This window comes from Coregonus clupeaformis, chromosome 23 (assembly GCF_020615455.1).
Source record: "Coregonus clupeaformis isolate EN_2021a chromosome 23, ASM2061545v1, whole genome shotgun sequence".
NCBI classification, from domain to species: Eukaryota; Metazoa; Chordata; class Actinopteri; order Salmoniformes; family Salmonidae; genus Coregonus; species Coregonus clupeaformis.
Window position 1 is genome coordinate 28,916,986 of NC_059214.1, and position 21,621 is coordinate 28,938,606.

Consider the following 21,621-nt stretch of genomic DNA (forward strand, 5'->3'; position numbering starts at 1 on the left):
CAGAAGAGTCCCACAAGTGCAAACCCTGCCCATCAGGCACTCTAGGCAGGCTAAAGCAAATGCTCAAAGTATTTGAAAGATTTCGAAAAGTATTTTAATCAATAATTTATATATACACTAGATGACTGACAGGGGACACTGTTTTGAAGCCATCGCGCCTCCATCTTGGCACCCCTCCACCATTGTAAAACATTTCTACATTTATTAGTCTACAATTGTTTTTGCCACATTTATTCTATTACAGACACCTAAATGCATAATTTGTAATTATGTGAGCTAAACATAAAAAATATAAATAAAATGTAAATGTCCTTAAAAGAAAGTAGTAATGTTACTGGCCCCACTACAAATTTTATTTTATTTAATTTTGTCCTTGAAACATTCAAATGAAATACTGTAGATTTCCATTCATTCCTATGGAGGACTGCTTTTCTGAGGAGTGCCAATATGGCCGACCGATGGCTTCAAAGCCTCTCATCGGCCAATGCATAGCATCAGCAATCCAAGGTTTATGTACATCATTGATTTGAACCCAGGTCTGAAACAGCTACACACTACAGACAGGCTCTCACTACTCTGTGGGGAATGTTGCTTTAACGTTTTGAGCAGCTGCATTTGCTAAACCTACGTAAAACTATAATGTGTTGATGACAAAGGCACACACTCATCCGCTCTCTGTAAATAACCCCTGCTGTATCATGTCCCTCCCTCCATCTCTACTATCATTATTTTGCTGGTGCTTCACCTTTGCATTCTCTCCGTTGCTTTTGTTCTCTCTCGCTGAATTGTAAATGGACCCCTAGCCACTCCTGTAGATCTGAGAGGATTGGTGGAAAAATATGCAGACATTTCCATGCAGCCCATTGGAAGGCAAGATGAAGCTATGACCATAATGCTTATGTATCCAATCCGCTCAAATGTACAGGTGTGCCTAGGATTTAGAGGCAATGGATCCATTTGTGGTTCAGAATCTCTCTGCTTGTGTTGCTCTTAGTACATACCTCCTTTGCCTTTTACCCTCCCCCTCATCATTAAGTTATTTTGTGAGAGGAATCTTGTCTATTCGCCCCACTTTTTAATTTTCCTTTTTTAATGAACTGAATTTTGTTACATTTTCATGATGTCTTAATTTTTTTTTAAAGGACTGTTACCCAGTTCTTGTTGACTTTTTGAAATGTCCCTTTGTATAAATTGGCCCCATCTGTCATTGCAACTTAATTTCTAAGGTTTACGCCTCAATACCTGGATGAAAAAGTTTAAGTTGGCAGATGTGAATGTGGGGCCAAGCGCTTTAAAAGGCAATCGGTCAGTAAGTGTGAGAAATCATGGGCAGTATATTTCTTAAGGATATAATGTATTTCTAAAGCGGAGAATACAACTGGACGCAAAGAGGAACAATAACTTTTTAATAAGATAACACCAATGACAACAAATGAAAACACTGCAACAGGTAGATAATACTGATTTGTTTCGCCATCCCCAAAACAAGGGAGCTCATATAAACGTACTTTCTGTTAACATCTACGATATGTACAGCAGCATGGGGTTGTTCTCTTATACAACAAGCCCTTGGTTGTTTCCCTTCGCATGATCAAACATTTCAAACAGTCAAATGTCACTGTGTCATCTCCTGAAGAAACTAGGGCTTTGTCTCAAGATCTGAGGAGAGGAATCTACATCATCACTGAGCAGAATGAAACAATTGAGGCCTGATAACCAGTACCATGTGGCTATGATGAAATAACTACCAGCTATTTCCAATGACAGAATAGGTGCAGGAACAGAATAGCTACTGATCCGATGCCAACTGATAAAATTCTTATAAAATACTTAAGAAATATACACTAATGATGACATCATGAACAGATTAGTGAACTTTAGATGTTTAGCACCAATCAGACTGAATACAATAGGTGTACATCTCAAAAAGGTTCAAAATGTTGTCCGTTCGTTCCCACTTACCCAGGCACCCCTGTGGCTTGGCAGTCCTGTATATGTATATAAAAAAACCATCTGAATTCACCCAAGCAATTACTGTACAAACAAGCTTCTCCAGGCCTGAACTCAAACACCCCTAGTTAAACACAACCATCACAGAAAGAGAGAGGGCTGTTTGTAATATGACTGTACTCACTGCCAGGCCCATAGACAAGTCTGACCTGGATATTGTCAGTACCGTCAACACAGCGAACATGTCTATTTGTACACCTGATAAATGTTTACATCCTGCTGGGTGTGTTTATGGGAAAGGAGAGGAGGGAGAGGAGCTGGTGGCAGGATGTAGATATGCTGTTTGTCTGAACTGTGTCACCTTGAGCCTGAGCAGACGTGATGTCACGTCAGAATGAGGAGAGGGGATACAGTGAGGGGAAAAAGTATTTGATCCCCTGCTGATTTTGTACGTTTGCCCACTGACAAAGACATGATCAGTCTATAATTTTAATGGTAGGTTTATTTGAACAGTGAGAGCCAGAATAACAACAAAAAAATCCAGAAAAATGCATGTCAAAAATGTTATGAATTGATTTGCATTTTAATGAGGGAAATAAGTATTTGACCCCTCTGCAAAACATGACTTAGTATTTGGTGGAAAAACCCTTGTTGGCAATCACAGAGGTCAGACGTTTCTTGTAGTTGGCCACCAGGCTGTGTGTTTTGGGTCATTGTCATGCTGAAATACCCATCCACAACTCATTTTCAATGCCCTGGCTGAGGGAAGGAGGTTCTCACCCAAGATTTGACGGTACATGGCCCCGTCCATCGTCCCTTTGATGCGGTGAAGTTGTCCTGTCCCCTTAGCAGAAAAACACCCCCAAAGAAAATGTTTTCCACCTCCATGTTTGACGGTGGGGATGGTGTTCTTGGGGTCATAGGCAGCATTCCTCCTCTTCCAAACACGGTGAGTTGAGTTGATGCCAAAGAGCTCGATTTTGGTCTCATCTGACCACAACACTTTCACCCAGTTCTCCTCTGAATTATTCAGATGTTCATTGGCAAACTTCAGACGGCCCTGTATATGTGCTTTCTTGAGCAGGGGGACCTTGCGGGCGCTGCAGGATTTCAGTCCTTCACGGCGTAGTGTGTTACCAATTGTTTTCTTGGTGACTATGGTCCCAGCTGCCTTGATCATTGACAAGATCCTCCCGTGTAGTTCTGGGCTAATTCTTCACCGTTCTCATAATCATTGCAACTCCACGAGGTGAGATCTTGCATGGAGCCCCAGGCCGAAGGAGATTGACAGTTATTTTGTGTTTCTTCCATTTGCGAATAATCGCACTAACTGTTGTCACCTTCTCACCAAGCTGCTTGGCGATGGTCTTGTAGACCATTCCAGCCTTGTGTATGTCTACAATCTTGTCCCTGACATCCTTGGAGAGCTCTTTGGTCTTGGCCATGGTGGAGAGTTTGGAATCTGATTGATTGATTGCTTCTGTGGACAGTTGTCTTTTATACAGGTAACAAGCTGAGATTAGGAGCACTCCCTTTAAGAGTGTGCTCCTAATCTCAGCTCGTTACCTGTATAAAAGACACCTTGGAGCCAGAAATCTTTCTGATTGAGAGGGGGTCAAATACTTATTTCCCTCATTAAAATGCAAATCAATTTATAACATTTTTGACATGCTTTTTTTCTGGATTTTTTTGTTGTTATTCTGTCTCTCACATTTAAAATTATAGACTGATAATTTCTTTGTCAGTGGGCAAGCGTACAAAATCAGCAGGGGATCAAATACGTTTTTCCCTCACTGTAAATACAGTTGGATTGAATTGGATTGAATAGAGGTGTTGGCAGTTCTAAAGGGGAGGGAGGAAGAGCGGTTGAGGCGGTTTCCCAAAACAGGAACAATGTCTGAAACCTGTGAGCAGTGACTGAAGAACAAAAACATTGGGACACATCAGTCCAACAGGTGTGTTGTGGGTCACAGTGAGTTTAGTCCAGAGGTCTGTCTGTCTGTGCATAGAGAGGTTCTTCCTGGTGGGTCCTGTGCTTCCTGCTTTGTGCTGGTGACAGTTATGTGTGAATGTGGGTGTCTGTGTTCTCATCATATGAAAAGGTGCAGAGTGAACGATGTGATCTTTTTGAATCAGGACTGAGTGTATGTGTGGAAGAATGTGGGTATGAGTAAAAGTGTCTCAATGTCAGTGAATGCAGACTGCTTGCTTTTCCCAACAAAATGTTTAAAAATGGAAATAACACCATCTCAAAATGGTACGTATGGCTTCATGATAAAAAAACAAAAAAGTGCCAAGTTTTGCTTTCTAATCTATGATCTTCTTGGTTAGGGAAGAGATTAGAGGGATAGATGGGGGATGTATATCATCTGTGTGTTAATTTCAGGGTTCACATGCACGTGACCTCTGCCGCCCCGTCGTCCTGCTCGAAGCCCCCCTCCTCCAGGTGGGACAGGGCGCTGGGGTACCCCCCTCCGAAGACGGGGAACCCCCCAATACCCCCCGCAGTGGGGGACAGCTCCTCAGTGGGGGGTGTTCGGGGGCCGCCCACACCACGACTCACAGAACGAGTGGTCACGTCCCTCTGCATGGACCCCGCCTGGGAGAGGACAAAGAGGTGAGGATCAGAGAGGAAGAGTCTACCATGCAGTGTTAACTTTGGAAGCTATTTTAGATGTAGTGTTATTCTTTAAATAGTTTTTAGTCAGTCGCATTTTAGTCATTTCATCCTTCATTAGTTTTAGTTATCAGTTGACAGACTGGACAATTTGTCACATAATAGTCAGTGCATCTTTTTCTATTAAAAAATGAATATTTAGGCTACCTCTATCTTCCATCATGTGCACGTTCAGATAGCCTTATCCAACTAGGCCTACTATCCCCTTGTATACCTTAGCTGGCAACATTGATATTGTAACATAATTAACCATATAGGCTATAAAGCCTTGGCTACAGGTTAAACAATGTACAGCTCTGATTTTCTCCACATCATAACAGTCAAGTGGGAAAACAACAGCGGTTTCCTTGAAAAGGGGAGAATTTTAGCTTTCCAAAAAGGACAGAATTATTACTGTCCTCCTAATATTCAACAAATACCATTCGTTTTTCCCATAGGAAAAATGCAACCACAACTAGCATTTGCAGACCGCAGCGCGAGAGCGGCAACACAGATAAATGAATAACAGCGCACATGGGAAAATAGAGCTTCTGATGTGATCAAATAAAAAAAAAGCCTACATGAAAGTAAGAAAGAGAGTAAACATTATTGTTTCTAGTGGAGGTTAGTTACAAGTCAAGTGTCCTGGCTTTGCAAGTTCAAAAGATTGACGAATGTGACTCAAGTGACCGCCTGGAAGCTGTGTGGGAGAGCCAGGTAGATGAGCTCAGTCAGACCGCCTGGAAGCTGTGTGGGAGAGCCAGGTAGATGAGCTCAGACAGACCGCCTGGAAGCTGTGTGGGAGAGCCAGGTAGATGAGCTCAGTCAGACCGCCTGGAAGCTGTGTGGGAGAGCCAGGTAGATGAGCTCAGTCAGACCGCCTGGAAGCTGTGTGGGAGAGCCAGGTAGATGAGCTCAGTCAGACCGCCTGGAAGCTGTGTGGGAGAGCCAGGTAGATGAGCTCAGTCAGACCGCCTGGAAGCTGTGTGGGAGAGCCAGGTAGATGAGCTCAGTCAGACCGCCTGGAAGCTGTGTGGGAGAGCCAGGTAGATGAGCTCAGTCAGACCGCCTGGGAGCTGTGTGGGAGAGCCAGGTAGATGAGCTCAGTCAGACCGCCTGGGAGCTGTGTGGGAGAGCCAGGTAGATGAGCTCAGTCAGACCGCCTGGAAGCTGTGTGGGAGAGCCAGGTAGATGAGCTCAGTCAGACCGCCTGGAAGCTGTGTGGGAGAGCCAGGTAGATGAGCTCAGTCAGACCGCCTGGAAGCTGTGTGGGAGAGCCAGGTAGATGAGCTCAGTCAGACCGCCTGGAAGCTGTGTGGGAGAGCCAGGTAGATGAGCTCAGTCAGACCGCCTGGAAGCTGTGTGGGAGAGCCAGGTAGATGAGCTCAGTCAGACCGCCTGGAAGCTGTGTGGGAGAGCCAGGTAGATGAGCTCAGTCAGACCGCCTGGAAGCTGTGTGGGAGAGCCAGGTAGATGAGCTCAGTCAGACCGCCTGGAAGCTGTGTGGGAGAGCCAGGTAGATGAGCTCAGTCAGACCGCCTGGAAGCTGTGTGGGAGAGCCAGGTAGATGAGCTCAGTCAGACCGCCTGGAAGCTGTGTGGGAGAGCCAGGTAGATGAGCTCAGTCAGACCGCCTGGAAGCTGTGTGGGAGAGCCAGGTAGATGAGCTCAGTCAGACCGCCTGGAAGCTGTGTGGGAGAGCCAGGTAGATGAGCTCAGTCAGACCGCCTGGAAGCTGTGTGGGAGAGCCAGGTAGATGAGCTCAGTCAGACCGCCTGGAAGCTGTGTGGGAGAGCCAGGTAGATGAGCTCAGTCAGACCGCCTGGAAGCTGTGTGGGAGAGCCAGGTAGATGAGCTCAGTCAGACCGCCTGGAAGCTGTGTGGGAGAGCCAGGTAGATGAGCTCAGTCAGACCGCCTGGAAGCTGTGTGGGAGAGCCAGGTAGATGAGCTCAGTCAGACCGCCTGGAAGCTGTGTGGGAGAGCCAGGTAGATGAGCTCAGTCAGACCGCCTGGAAGCTGTGTGGGAGAGCCAGGTAGATGAGCTCAGTCAGACCGCCTGGAAGCTGTGTGGGAGAGCCAGGTAGATGAGCTCAGTCAGACCGCCTGGAAGCTGTGTGGGAGAGCCAGGTAGATGAGCTCAGTCAGACCGCCTGGAAGCTGTGTGGGAGAGCCAGGTAGATGAGCTCAGTCAGACCGCCTGGAAGCTGTGTGGGAGAGCCAGGTAGATGAGCTCAGTCAGACCGCCTGGAAGCTGTGTGGGAGAGCCAGGTAGATGAGCTCAGTCAGACCGCCTGGAAGCTGTGTGGGAGAGCCAGGTAGATGAGCTCAGTCAGACCGCCTGGAAGCTGTGTGGGAGAGCCAGGTAGATGAGCTCAGTCAGACCGCCTGGAAGCTGTGTGGGAGAGCCAGGTAGATGAGCTCAGTCAGACCGCCTGGAAGCTGTGTGGGAGAGCCAGGTAGATGAGCTCAGTCAGACCGCCTGGAAGCTGTGTGGGAGAGCCAGGTAGATGAGCTCAGTCAGACCGCCTGGAAGCTGTGTGGGAGAGCCAGGTAGATGAGCTCAGTCAGACCGCCTGGAAGCTGTGTGGGAGAGCCAGGTAGATGAGCTCAGTCAGACCGCCTGGAAGCTGTGTGGGAGAGCCAGGTAGATGAGCTCAGTCAGACCGCCTGGAAGCTGTGTGGGAGAGCCAGGTAGATGAGCTCAGTCAGACCGCCTGGAAGCTGTGTGGGAGAGCCAGGTAGATGAGCTCAGTCAGACCGCCTGGAAGCTGTGTGGGAGAGCCAGGTAGATGAGCTCAGTCAGACCGCCTGGAAGCTGTGTGGGAGAGCCAGGTAGATGAGCTCAGTCAGACCGGGCAACTGAAAGATGTCAATTCTGCCAATGAGAGGATTGCATGAAATATTATGCATTCATGCATGTATGTTTAGGATTGGACAAAACTATGGAAGCACATTCCCGCCACGAATTAAAAATAAATAAATAAATAGCCAATGCTATCTCAAAATTATTTCAGCGGTGGCACCACAAACTCAAACCTGTCCTAATGGACCCCCAGCCGGTTCATGTAATTCATCTATTCCATAACTAGCATACCTGATTCAACTTGTCAACTAATCATCAAGCCCTTGATTAGGTGAACTTGTTCTGGCATAAAACAAAATTGTGAAACGTCTGGGGATCCCCGAGGAGAGGTTTGAGAACCACTGGACTAACCTAACCAGGTAAAACCCCGGACCCTAGTTGGAGGGTATGACATAGTAATAAATCAGCTATAAAACGTTTTTTATATGGGCTATGATGGGACCAGATCTTTTCTAATCAGGTCATATGGTTAAAAAATAAATAAATAGACAACAACAATAGAACTAACAGGGCTGAGTTTGCTTAATGCAGGGTTGCATCGTGTAGACCTTTGCATTTGTATTTAAAAAGTTACTCACACAGTATGTCATCACTATTGTGTTGATTGATTAATTCCAGTCAATAATTCTGGAGTGATAAGGTCTAGGTAGCCTAGCCACCCGAAGTTTGAATATAAACCAAATTTGATCACATTCACATTTTCTCTTAACACAAATAAATAGGGCTATTTTAGGCTATAAATACTGTACATAGTTTAGGCTATAAATACATGACGTTACTGCTTCGATTCCCCTGGCCAGAGGGTCTCAGAGTGCATAGGCTTCTCTAGGCTACCTGCAGCTGTGATTATAAGTAGGCTACAGCTGATCAGACTGAAGCACCGATTAATTGTGCACGAGTTGACAAATCATGAGGCAGATCAGTCTAAACAACAGTACTTTGTCCCTATTTTCAACGCTTTCGTGTCAATATTTTTTATCAAGCCAAATTAAAAGTGATGGGGCATATGCCAGCTCGCCACACGTTTGCCGGCGGTGCTGCTGTGCTCATCTCTGCAACATGGATAGATGGAAATCGCTACATAATGCTACAAATGAAAATAATATCCTAAATGTATGTTCTACTATCTCGACATTTCGAGTTAGTATGTCGAAATTGAGATAGTATCAACATTTCTGAGTGGCGGAAATGGGCATCCATTCAAAACAGATGAAAAGGAGCTTCATGTCAAATTAAATGTCTCACATGGAAATTCCATCTCGTCACATTTTTGTTGACTAAAATTAAAAGTAATTTGTAATCGTTTTTTCCAGGGCGTCTCGTTATCATCATATTTCTAGACAGGAAAAATAGGTTTTTTGATTGAGTATGTTGGTCGTTTTTATTGTTGACTAAAATGTACACTGCTATCATGTCTACCATGTCTCTGCTGTGATTTTAATGTTCTATGCAATAACACCAAATGTTGTGCAGATAGTCAGGGATGTCATCAAAATCCTGCCTGAATATCTAATTAAAGCAACTAATATAATATTGAATGCAGCACAGATGTGTGTAATTGATAGTGTAGCAATGTAATTCAATTAATTGATTAGTATGATAATGCTAAATCTCACTTTGATTTCATTTTCCACTCCCCTTTATCTTATAACAAAAACCCACAGGGGGCAGTATTGTCACATAAATAGCAACTTTCCTGTTGTAGTATTTTGTGCTAACTGAAGCCAAGCCCTTACCTGGTTCCTCTGTGGTACTGAAGAGGTCTTGACTGGTCTCTGTAGGAACACCACCTGCTTGGTAGCCAGATTACCATCACTGGAGAAACACACACAATATATTATAAAGGAAAATCCTCATAGAAGGCATGATGACCCGAACTACAAAATGGACGAGTTTGTTCCGAGAAGGACCATCAAGCAAAACAACAATTATGTGTGTTACCTGTCATGGCGGATGATAGGTGTGGGCAGGACACAGGTGAGCAGCCAGCCAAACTCAGCCAGTGTGTGAAGGAGTGGCCCGTAATCTGTCTTCACATCAGAACCCTATACAGCACAGCAATGATGTCACACGCTGGATAGAGGTAATTGTTGCGTGTTTTCTACACTTGTTTATTACATTTACATTTGAGCTCTTATCCAGAGCGACTTACAGTTAGTGAGTGCATACATTATAAAAAAATAAAAAATCATACTGGCCCCCCGTGGGAATCGAACCCACAACCCTGGCGTTGCAAACGCCATGCTCTACCAACTGAGCTACATCCCTGCCGGCCATTCCCTCCCCTACCCTGGACGACGCTGGGCCAATTGCGCGCCGCCCCATGGGTCTCCCGGTCGTGGCCGGCTACGACAGAGCCTGGATTCGAACCAGGATATCTAGTGGCACAGCTAGCACTGCGATGCAGTGCTAGCTGTGGTATTATGATTAGGGTTGTTGGCACACAAACACACTCCTGGAACACATTATGTTACTCACAAGTGAATGTCCTTCACCACCACTAGTTGTTTGAGCTCTGTTTTACTTGGACACACCCAAAGACGTAACTGTAATGCTAATCTCTCTCTCTCCCAACAGGATCTTCGCCAGAGAATATCTACCTACTGCAACACATTCACCTGTCCTCACTGGCTGAACCACACACACACACACACAGGTAAGACGTAACACACACACGGCTCTCTGACCTCGATGACAGTCCACTGCTCCACTACGATGGTGTCGTTGGCAGGAGGGGCAGTGCTTCTCTCCTCATAGACAAACAGACCCTCTAGAGACCTGGGCACGGGCTCACCTGAGACAACACAAACAGACAATCAGTCAGCATACTACAGTATCAACATATAATGCATATCTACCAGAAAACATACACTCATACGCTATGAGTTACACAAATGCAATCGGTGGACAGACGTTCATCAGCAGATACCTTTACAGTGCTCTACATGTGGCAGTGAATTCTAGTTAGTACAGAAAGTATGACATTGGAATGACAATGAACTAGTTACAGACATGGAGAAGTAGGCCGTGTTCATATCTGCACATGCGTGCGCACGAGAATTTGCCTGTGTGTGTGAGAGAGCGACAGAGAGAGACCCCAGTGTGCTATATTCCCAGGCCCCAGATGTCTACAAATGATGTGGATTTTCTCGGCTGCTGCCAGTCTATAGCGCAACAGGAAGCCAGGTCGGGAGGTTGGGAATAGAGTTCCAAATATAGCCACAGTGGGAGATAAGGGAGGAGGAGGAAGGTAGGAGGAGGGAAAGAGGGAGAGGAGGGGGAGAAGGAGGGAGATAGGAGGAAGAAGGGAGAGGAGGAGGAGGAGGAGGAAGAGGGAGAGAGGAGGAGGAGGGAGAGAGGAGGGACTGGGAGACAGGAAGTGACTCATCCGGGGGATGTAGGGGGAGGGGAGACAAAACATAACAAGAACAGATATTTGAGAAAACACAAAAATTGATAAAGTAACAGAATGAGAGAGATGGATGATTGAGGAACATGTGGATTTGCGAGAGAGAGAGATGGATGAGGACAAAGTGTTCTTAATCTCTTTCTACTTTCTGGTCCTCTGTAGCTCAGTTGATAGAGCATGTTGCTTGCATTGCCAGGATAGTTGGTTCGATTCCCTGGACCACCCATATGTTAAACGCATGACTGTAAGTCGCTTTGGATAAAAGCGTCTGCTAAATGGCATATATTATTATTTGTATATATATTTAATCCCGTCCTCTCTTCCAGAGAAGAGAGGTCACAAGTGTCACAAGATGTTGGCCTATCATTACACTAATGCTCTTTGCTGGAGACCTTACAACTCCAAAGCAAGATGTCACAGCATGTATGTTGTTATCGCTTTTTAAGCCTGGTGTGGCTGTTATACAGTATGAATCTTACATCCACCTTAAGTCTCTCTATATCTTAGTATTTACATTTACATTTTAGTCATTTAGCAGACGCTCTTATCCAGAGCGACTTACAGTTAGTGCATACATATTTCATACTGGCCCCCTGTGGGAATCGAACCCACAACCCTGGCGCCATGCTCTACCAACTGAGCTACAGGATACAAATACATTAGCATGTTTAATACATTTTGTTCAAGCAATAGAGTATATGCTTTGAATACTGGTATGTTGGGCAAATATGCAGTTTTGGGCAAATTTTCATATCACTTTGCTCAATTTGTCACATACAAGGATTTTGTATGGCTGTTGAAATGTGCAGAACATTAAATCAGCTATGCCTGCCCCATATGTAAGGCCCTCTGAGTTGTTGCTTGTGCCTCTTTACTTTCTTGGCTGTGTCATGAGACCTGCGCCTACGCCAGGGATGCAAACTGGTGAGGGCCCAAAAAGGTGACACTTTTGTTTTTGTACTGAAACATTCAAAAAAAATCCCTGCTAGGGGGGATAAAAAATACAAATAAATATCAGCTTTAAAATGCTAATTTCTAGTGACTTAGGCTGGATCCCTTCTTGAAATGCAGGTTTTAACTCATTAAACAACAAAGAAGTTAATGTGAACCTAACACACAGAAAATAAATGTAAGAAAAGCAATCCAATGTTATTTGTTGCCTAGACTTTACTACAAATGACACTGAAGTCTAGAGAAAAAAACAATACATTGATATTGCAGTTATGACAGCCTTTATAATATAACGCTTGAGACCACACATACCTAAATATTGCACTTGGGAAAAAAAACATCTTATAGTAGAAATAGAATGAAACAAACAGGCATTCTATTTTTTCTCTATTATAGTGGCTATGATTATAGTGGCCACTATAGTAGACATCGATCAAGTGCACAAGGCTATACAGTGGGGAGAACAAGTATTTGATACACTGCCGATTTTGCAGGTTTTCCTACTTACAAAGCATGTAGAGGTCTGTAATTTTTATCATAGGTACACTTCAACAAAGAGAGACGGAATCTAAAACAAAAAATCCAGAAAATCACATTGTATGATTTTAAAGTAATTAATTTGCATTTTATTGCATGACATAAGTATTTGATACATCAGAAAAGCAGAACTTTCTTGGTACATATTTGGTACAGAAACCTTCGTTTGCAATTACAGAGATCATACGTTTCCTGTAGGTCTTGACCAGGTTTGCACACACTGCAGCAGGGATTTTGGCCCACTCCTCCATACAGACCTTCTCCAGATCCTTCAGGTTTCGGGGCTGTCGCTGGGCAATACAGACTTTCAGCTCCCTCCAAAGATTTTCTATTGGGTTCAGGTCTGGAGACTGGCTAGGCCACTCCAGGACCTTGAGATGCTTCTTACGTAGCCACTCCTTAGTTGCCCTGGCTGTGTGTTTCGGGTCGTTGTCATGCTGGAAGACCCAGCCAAGACCCATCTTCAATGCTCTTACTGAGGGAAGGAGGTTGTTAGCTAAGATCTCGCGATACATGGCCCCATCCATCCTCCCCTCAATACGGTGCTGTCGTCCTGTCCCCTTTGCAGAAAAACATCCCCAAAGAATGATGTTTCCACCTCCATGCTTCACGGTTGGGATGGTGTTATTGGGGTTGTACTCATCCTTCTTCTTCCTCCAAACACGGAGAGTGGAGTTTAGACCAACAAGCTCTATTTTTGTCTCATCAGACCACATGACCTTCTCCCATTCCTCATCTGGATCATCCAGATCGTCATTGGCAAACTTCAGACGGGCCTGAACATGCGCTGGCTTGAGCAGGGGGACCTTGCGTGCGCTGCAGGATTTTAATCCATGACGGCGTAGTGTGTTACTAATGGTTTTCTTTGAGACTGTGGTCCCAGCTCTCTTCAGGTCATTGACCAGGTCCTGCCGTGTAGTTCTGGGCTGATCCCTCACCTTCCTCATGATCATTGATGCCCCACGAGGTGAGATCTTGCATGGAGCCCCAGACCGAGGATGATTGATCGTCATCTTGAACTTCTTCCATTTTCTAATAATTGTGCCAACAGTTGTTGCCTTCTCACCAAGCTGCTTGCCTATTGTCCTGTAGCCCATCCCAGCCTTGTGCAGGTCTACAATTTTATCCCTGATGTCCATACACAAAAAAAAAAATGTATGCACGCATGACTGTAAGTCGCTTTGGATAAAAGCGTCTGCTAAATGGCATATTATTATATTATTATTATTATTACACAGCTCTCTGGTCTTGGCCATTGTGGAGAGGTTGGAGTCTGTTTGATTGAGTGTGTGGACAGGTGTATTTTATACAGGTAACGAGTTCAAACAGGTGCAGTTAATACAGGTAATGAGTGGAGAAGAGGAGGGCTTCTTAAAGAAAAACTAACAGGTCTGTGAGAGCCTGAATTCTTACTGGTTGGTAGGTGATCAAATACTTATGTCATGCAATAAAATGCAAATTAATTACTTAAAAATCATACAATGTGATTTTCTGGATTTTTGTTTTAGATTCCGTCTCTCACAGTTGAAGTGTACCTATGATAAAAATTACAGACCTCTACATGCTTTGTAAGTAGGAAAACCTGCAAAATCGGCACTGTATCAAATACTTGTTCTCCCCACTGTATGTGTGCAAAAATAATGTTCACTGAGTAAAAACAACAAATAATCCCCCCTCACTCACACACAACTGTATGTCAAGTTCAACACAACAAAAGCAATAGCTTTGGGCTACACTGCACGTTATTACATTGTACACTTTCTGCCTGTGGACATCTGTTCTACAATGTGCCAGCAGCAGAGCATGAGACCCTTTGTTGGCAAATTGATCTCTTTCAGGCAGAGAGTACACATGGCATACCCCTTTTTATCCACCATATTGATAAAGTGAGAAAGAGGTGTGTGGTGTTCCTTTCACCTCTATAGTGGCATTCAGCTTAAGCCAGGCCCAGCTCCAGCTACACTTCATCCCTGAATCCACTTGTTTAACAAGCAACGCCTCATTTTCACCTATTCTCTCATTCTGTAAATTAACCACATACTGTAGAGGGAAAACATTAGTTCATAGATAGTAGTTAGTTCGTTAGCTAGTTAACTAGCTAACAGAGAATTCGATCCAGCTAGCAAGATACTTAACAATGCTAACAATTCTTGTTCCACCACACTTGCTCCCTCACCTCAAACTTTCCAAATGCCAGTTGTTTTTCGGTTACAGCTCATGAAGTACGCTTCATCACCTTCTCACTAACAAGGCAAACATAAAATACATTTTCTTAACAAAACCCTCAGTGGAGTAGAAAGCTCTTGGGTGAAACCAGAAGTCTTCCTTGTAAAAGGTAGGATGAGAGCGGGGAGTAGCAGTTTAGTTGTTCTGCTACAAAGAGTTATTTGGAAGGCTTCTTGGTGAGTTCATAGCACCTGAGGTGTTCCAGGTACCAGGTGAAATACGGTTCAACAATGAAGGATGCCGTTTCTGCTACAATTAGAACTTTCACAATTTTGCCAAAGTCAAGGAGTCCACTTGTCTTACCAATAGACACAAACATGCCCTCAGTGTACTTTGTGCCATGTATAGAAACACTGGAAGCAAGAGATACAGATTCCACATCTTTATATTTTAACTTAATAGCTTGTTTAATTGTCTTATCCAAAATGTCTGGAGAAACGAGAGACACATTCACAACTTCCAAAGGGGGCTTAAAAAGGCTGGGCATGTCCAAGAAGTAAGCCAGCATGAGTTGGTGTCTTGTGGCTAATGTGAGCAAAATGTTTTTTTATAATTGTTCGCATCACGGACAACCTTTTTGAAAAAACTATGCTTAGCTTCAAAACGGATAGTCCAACAGTCAACCAAAGGTCCAAAGCAACGGATGAGGTAAGGATAATGTTCCAAAAAATGATGTTTTTGTCTTAAACGAAAATCAGGAAACACATCCTGCAGCAACTGCCTATGGACTGAGATTTTATATTCCAAATAGCACAGCGACTCAGTTGTGTACACAGACGAGGACAAAAGTTCTACAATATATTTCAACTCAAGAAGTACTCTCCACGTGTTATTATTATCTGGGACTAGTTCACCAATCATCAAGGGCAACAGCCTTAAAAGAGTCCAATTCTCATGTCCGTTTCCACCAATTGTTCCATTAACTCAAAAAGTCTGAGTTACTCTTTGGGGTCGGTTAGTCTTATCTGAGAATGAGTATGGGAAGTGTTGAATTGTACTATTTAACTTGTCTAATGTGAAGTATTTATTAGAAATCAACTTGCCCAGACACAAACTAAGTTGGACAGGCACAATTCCCTCTAAAAGGTCGTGAAGAAAGTCAGGTGGGAACCCTGTAGTTGAGTGAAAGTAGCTCAACCTGTTTAAAACACAGTCCCTTTTTACACCATCTACACACAGTATAGTTTTATTTTCTTTAAGCTCCAAAACATTGGCTTCGTGGGACAATTTTGTCCTAAGCGGGACTGACCCACTTCTTAATTCAGTTGTCTGAATATCCTTACGGCTGACCAAACAAAATCTACAAAATTTGTCGACATTAAAGGATTCCTGAAAACCAGCAAGTGAATGGGCCCCCAAGTTATCAGCAGAGACAAAGAGTACGGTTCCCCTAACGCTGGATAAACACTCCGTGATTTTCAAGTATTTGACAATACCTTTGGGTGTGTCCCAGTACACAAACGAGTCCACCAATGACCAGCCTTTGCGGTAGTAGGCTGCGGTCAGCTCCAGCCAATCGGCCTCCAGCGCGCTGACCACCTGACCCTTCCTGGACACGCGCATGGACAGCGCCCCCTGGTGGTACTGACATGACAGAGCGTCCAGCGGAGCACAGCCTGGTGCCCATGAGTGAAAGAACACCAGCAACCTCAGGTCTGCGAGAGAGAGATGGAGGGGGGAGGGAGGGAGAGGGGAGGGAAAGGGAAAGGGGGGGAGGGAGGGAGGGGGAAGAGGGAGGGAGGGAGGGAGAGGGAAGAGGGCGGGAGGTAGGGGGAAGAGGAGGGAGGTAGGGAGAGAGGAGGGGGAAGAGGGGGAGGAGGGAGGGGGAAGAGGGGGAGGGAGGGAGGGGGAAGAGGGGAGGGAGGAGGGGGAAGAGGGGAGAGGGAGGGGGAAGGAGGGTGAGAGGGAGGAGGGAGAGGGGGTAGGAGATGGGGAAGAGGGAGGGAAGGGAAGGAGAAAGGGAGGAGGGGAAGAGAGAGGGAAGGAGGGGGAGGGAGGGAGAGGGGAGGGAGGGGGAAGGAGAGAGAGAGAGGGAGGGATGGAGAGGGGAGGGGAAAGTGGGAGGGAGGAAGGGGGGAAGGAGAGAGGGAGAGAGAGAGGGAGGGAGGGAGGGCAAAGAGGGAGGAAGGGGGAGGAGAGAGGGAGAGAGGGGGAAGAGGGAGGGAGGGGAAGAGGGAGGGGGGAAGGAGAGGGGAGGAAGGAGAGAGGGGGGAAGGAGAGAGGGAGGGGGAAGGAGAAGGGAGGGAGGGGGAAGAGGGAGGAAGAGGGAGGGAAGGAGGGGGAAGAGGGAGGGAGGTGGGAAGAGGAGGGAGGTACGAAGAGGGAGGGAGGGAGGGATGGGGAAGAGAGGGAGAGAGGGAAAAGAGGAGAGAGGGAAGGAGGGGGTAGAGGGAAGGAGGGGGTAGAGGGAGGAGGGAGAGGGGAGGGAGGAAGAGGACGGGAGGGAGGGAGATAGGGAGGGAGGGAGGGGGAGGGAGGGGAAGAGGAGGGAGGGAGGGGGAAGAGGGAGGGGGAAGGAGAGAGGGGGAAGAGGAGAGAGGGGGAAGAGGGAGGGAGGGAGGAGGGAGGAGGAGGGAGGGAGGGAGGGAGGGAGGGAGGGAGGGAGGAGGGAGGGAGGAGGGGAGGGAAGAGAAGGAGGGAGGGGGAAGAGGGGAGGGAGGGGGAAGAGAGGGAGAGAGGGGGAAGGAGAGAGAGAGAGAGAGAGAGAGAGAGAGGGGGAGAGAGAGAGAGAGAGAGAGAGAGAGGGGGGAGAGAGAGGGGGGAGAGAGAGGAGGGAGAGAGAGAGAGAGAGGGGGAGAGAGAGAGAGAGAGGGGGAGAGAGAGGGGGAGAGAGAGAGAGAGAGAGAGGGGAGAGAGAGGGAGGGAGGGAGGGAGGGAGGGAGGGGGAGAGAGGAGGGAGGGGGAGAGAGGGAGGGGGAGAGGGAGGGAGAGAGAGAGAGAGAGGGAGGGAGGGAGGGAGGAGGGAGGGAGGGAGGAGGGAGGAGGGGGAGAGAGAGAGGGAGAGAGGGGGAGGGGAGAGAGAGGAGGGAGGGAGGTGGGGAGGGGGGAGAGAGGGAGGGAGGAGGTGGGGAGTTGGGAGAGGGGAGGGAGGGAGGGGGGAGGAGAGAGGAGGGAGGGAGGGGGGAGGAGAGGAGGGAGGGAGGTGGGGAGGAGAGAGGGGGAGGAGAGAGGGAGGGAGGGGGGAGGGAGGGGGGAGGGGGAGAGAGGGAGGGAGGGGGAGGAGGGGGGGGAGAGAGGGAGGGAGGGGGGAGGAGGAGGGAGGGGGGAGGAGAGAGGGAGGAGGGGGGGGGGGGAGGGGAGAGGGAGAGAGGAGGAGGGGGAGGAGAGAGAGGAGGGAGGGGGGGAGGAGAGAGGGAGGGAGGGGGGAGGAGAGAGGGAGGGAGGGGGGAGGAGAGAGAGGAGGAGAGGGGGAGGAGAGAGGGAGGGAGGGGGGAAGGAGAGGGAGGGAGGGGGAAGAGGGAGGGAGGGGGGAAGAGGGAGGGAGGGGGAAGGAGGGGAGGGAGGGAGAGGGAAGGAGGGAGGGAGGGAGAGGGAAGGAGGGGGAAGGAGGGAAGGGAAGGAGGGGAAGAGGGAGAGAGGAGGAAAGGAGAGAGAGAGAGGGAGGGAGAGGGGAGGAGAGAGGGGAGGGAGGGGAAAGAGGGATGGAGGAAGGTAGAAGGAGAGAGGGAGGGAGGGGGAAGGAGAGAGGAGAGGGAGGGGGAAGGAGAGAGGGAGGGAGGGAGGGGAAGGAGAGAGGGAGGGAGGAGGGGAAGGAGAGGGAGGGGGAAGGAGAGAGGGAGGGAGGGAGAGAGAGGGAGGGAGGAGGGGAAGGAGAGAGGGAGGGGGAAAGTGAGAGGGAGGGGGAAGGAGAGAGGGAGGGAGGGAGGGGGAAGAGGGAGAGAGGGAAGGAGGGGGAAGAGGGAGAGAGGGAAGGAGGGGGAAGAGGGAGAAAGGGAAGGAGGGGGAAGAGGGAGGGAAGGAGGGGGAAGAGGGAGGGAAGGAGAGGGGGAGGAGGGAGGGAGAGGGGAAGAGGTGGTAGAGAGTCAGATGAATCTGCCAGTTCAAGCCATCACGGAGGAGAACAAGAACAAAGGCACAGAGACAACAGACATTGGCAGTCTATGAGGTTATGTGAACTCAACTCGCTCTACTTAGGACAAGGACGTGTCAGTCTGTATGGTTGTCTCTGTGGTGAGGAGTTGTGCCCAGCTTGGTGGATGAGGGTTACCTGACTGATGTGCAGAGGCCTCTCCTACCCCAGGGCCATCAGTCAGTGTCATCCACACAACACAGAGTTCAACTGAACTACACTGACAGACTGGGGGAGAGGGGGATGAGTAGAGTGTTAAAGGGAGAAACATATCCAGGACTCCACAGTGTGGCTGGGATGTGTTCAGCATTTTGAGGTTGTGTGACGTTAAGAGGAGATAGCAGATATAGCCCACATGTCAACATTGTTAAGGTGAGGAGACAGATGAGAAGAAGAGAGGAGAGAAGAGAAGTAGTCTCGCGTTGCCATCCTTCCAAGTCGTGAGAAAATGGAAGCCTGGGAGCTGAGGCAAGAAAATAAAATAAAAGAACAGAAGAGAAGGCAGGAGAAGAGAAGAGAAGGCAGGAGAAGAGAAGAGAAGGCAGGAGAAGAGAAGAGGAGGCAGGAGAAGAGAAGAGGAGGCAGGAGAAGAGAAGAGAAGGCAGGAGAAGAGAAGAGAAGGCAGGAGAAGAGAAGAGAAGGCAGGAGAAGAGAAGAGAAGGCAGGAGAAGAGAAGGCAGGAGAAGAGAAGAGAAGGCAGGAGAAGAGAAGACAGGAGAACAGAAGAGAAGGCAGGAGAAGAGAAGAGAAGGCAGGAGAAGAGAAGAGAAGGCAGGAGAAGAGAAGACGAGACACGGGACGAAAAGAGACAAGAAAACTAGTATCTCACCAGGGCTGTAGGTAGGGCTGTGATCCTCCAGTTCTCCTTCTCCAGGAGGGGTACCTGGAGGGGTGCGTGGAGGGGATCGATAGCCTCTCCTGGGGCTAGGCACCCTGCTGTTACTGCCCCCTCCTCCAGCCTGCTGGAGCACTGAGCCCACAAACCTCACTCCCCCCCGGGCACTACTGTTCACCCTGTCGATGAGTGCTCTAACAGTGTCCCCCGTCAGGGACTCCCCTGGGATAGGCCACTCCTCAACCCTCAGCACAGGAACACTGTGACACATGGACACCACCTGCTTACTAGGAGACAGAGAGAGGAGAGGAGAGAACAGAAGAAAACAGAAGGAGAGAACAGAACAGAGACACAGACGTTCACAGTCATTATACTGCCGGTTCAAACTGGTAATCACAAACTGCATACAGGTCATTCATTCATAATTTATGTGTTTTGACTGTCAGCTACTCTGAGACTGTAAAGCCATGTCTAATCTGTATGCATTAGCTTGGTAAATGGTCTCATGCTACTGAGCCCTGTCCAGCCGGAGAGTTCATACTTGATTTGTTTTTGTCAGTGTTTGCAGACAGAACTCATAAATCATTAATTGGCCATGCATGAGATGGCTACTACTTTCTAAACATAAAGGATAAAAAACCATACTAAATAGGTAGTGTATATATACTGTAGTATATGTATATTCAAATAAAAGACCCTTACATTTTAATAATATTAATAATATTTAATATTACAGGTTTGACAATAACACAGGAGGCACCATGTGTGAGATTATGCGACCCTATTGGCCCTGAGAGAGCTGTTGTTGTCAGGGTACATTTCTACCCAATGGCAACCCCTGCAGCTGAGAGCCCCACAAAACATACTCTCCAGGAGTCTCCCCCTAACCCCTCCCCCTTAACTAGCAGTCTGACCTTCCACTGAAGTTCCATTAAATATGCAGCTACATCATCTATCATTAATCTATTTACCAGGTTGGATGGGTTAAGGCTGGGTGGCTTGTTCCAATGCTGAGCTCAGATTAAGGGATGGTGGGGGGGTTATGGGTTGTTGTGACGGCCCCTGGCCTAGGCACAGATCTAAGTTAAGTTTTGTGTTTTACCTCCCTAATGGTTCAAACTGATTCTAGATCGGGCCAATTCTACCGGGAGCGGCTGTCTGTGTGTATGTGTACGTGCCTCCAGGCATGCATGCTAGTGTGTCTGGTACCTGGGTCGTGGGCGGGCCAGGATGGCTCGGTAGAGCAGGCTGAAGGGCAGGGAACGCGTGCGTCCAACAGAGAGAATGATGGGATGCAGGGTGGTGAGGATGTAGCCCTGGGTGTAGTAGGGCTGGAGGGCCTGGGACAGCTCACACAGAGTGGACACATACTGCACCGTGGGGCGACTACCTGGAGGGGGGAGGAGAGGAGAGGAGAGGAGAGGAGAGGAGAGGGAGAGGAGAGAGGAAGACAAGTGGCAAGGAGAGGAGGGGAGATGAGACGTGGAGAGGGGAGGGGAGGATGAGTAAAAAGAACAGAGGGAAAGGAGAGGAGTAAATAAGGAAGACGAAAGAGAGAAGGAGAAAGAGGAACAGAGTGAGTCAATAAAATCCCTAGCAACAGAAACTCCTGCATAAAGAATAGAGGAAGGAGGAGTAGAGGCTAGCAGCATGACATCTTTCTTCCTCCGTCTGTAGTCTAACCCCAGAGGAGAAGTCTCAGTCCTGAACTGACAACCAATCAGATCTCCTCTGCCTGTCTGTAGTATAATCTCTTTAGCAGAACCTTTCTGTTCCCTAGTTATTCCCAGAGGAGATAAGAGGGCAAATGCTGAGGTATTCACACAGAGAGAAAGTGGAGTGCAGAAGACCAGTCTGGAGACTCTGGACTGTCCCATAAGCAGACAGTTTAATGTAGCAGACAGACACTCTTATGCAGAGCGACTTAGTCATTAAATAATGCTGCCAGTCTCACACTTCAACAGCACATCACTTCACAAACTCTTCTCATGGTGTACAGCTAACGGTTCCAAAATAAGACACATTTCCAGGTCCTCCTCTTGCTATACTGATCAGACAGATGTCTGTTCCTCCAGTGGTTTCCCTTCCACCACCACTAACCCTGACAACCCTAACCCAGGGCAGG

General features: G+C 47.5%; 1 protein-coding gene across 1 annotated transcript in view; it reads right to left on the bottom strand.

Annotated features, from left to right (window-relative positions):
• Positions 1 to 3,682: 3,682 nt before the first annotated feature.
• The window catches only part of LOC121537052 (raftlin-2-like), a 31,006-nt gene continuing 13,067 nt past the window's right edge, over positions 3,683 to 21,621 (bottom strand). Inside the window, exons 2-8 of the mRNA XM_041844798.1 lie at positions 20,706 to 20,886; positions 19,491 to 19,783; positions 16,029 to 16,247; positions 10,157 to 10,263; positions 9,411 to 9,514; positions 9,206 to 9,284; positions 3,683 to 4,549 (exon numbers count right to left, since the gene is read on the bottom strand). Coding sequence (XP_041700732.1) covers positions 4,340 to 4,549; positions 9,206 to 9,284; positions 9,411 to 9,514; positions 10,157 to 10,263; positions 16,029 to 16,247; positions 19,491 to 19,783; positions 20,706 to 20,886 — 1,193 coding nt within the window. The 3' untranslated portion in view covers positions 3,683 to 4,339. The remainder of the gene's footprint in view (positions 4,550 to 9,205; positions 9,285 to 9,410; positions 9,515 to 10,156; positions 10,264 to 16,028; positions 16,248 to 19,490; positions 19,784 to 20,705; positions 20,887 to 21,621) is intronic.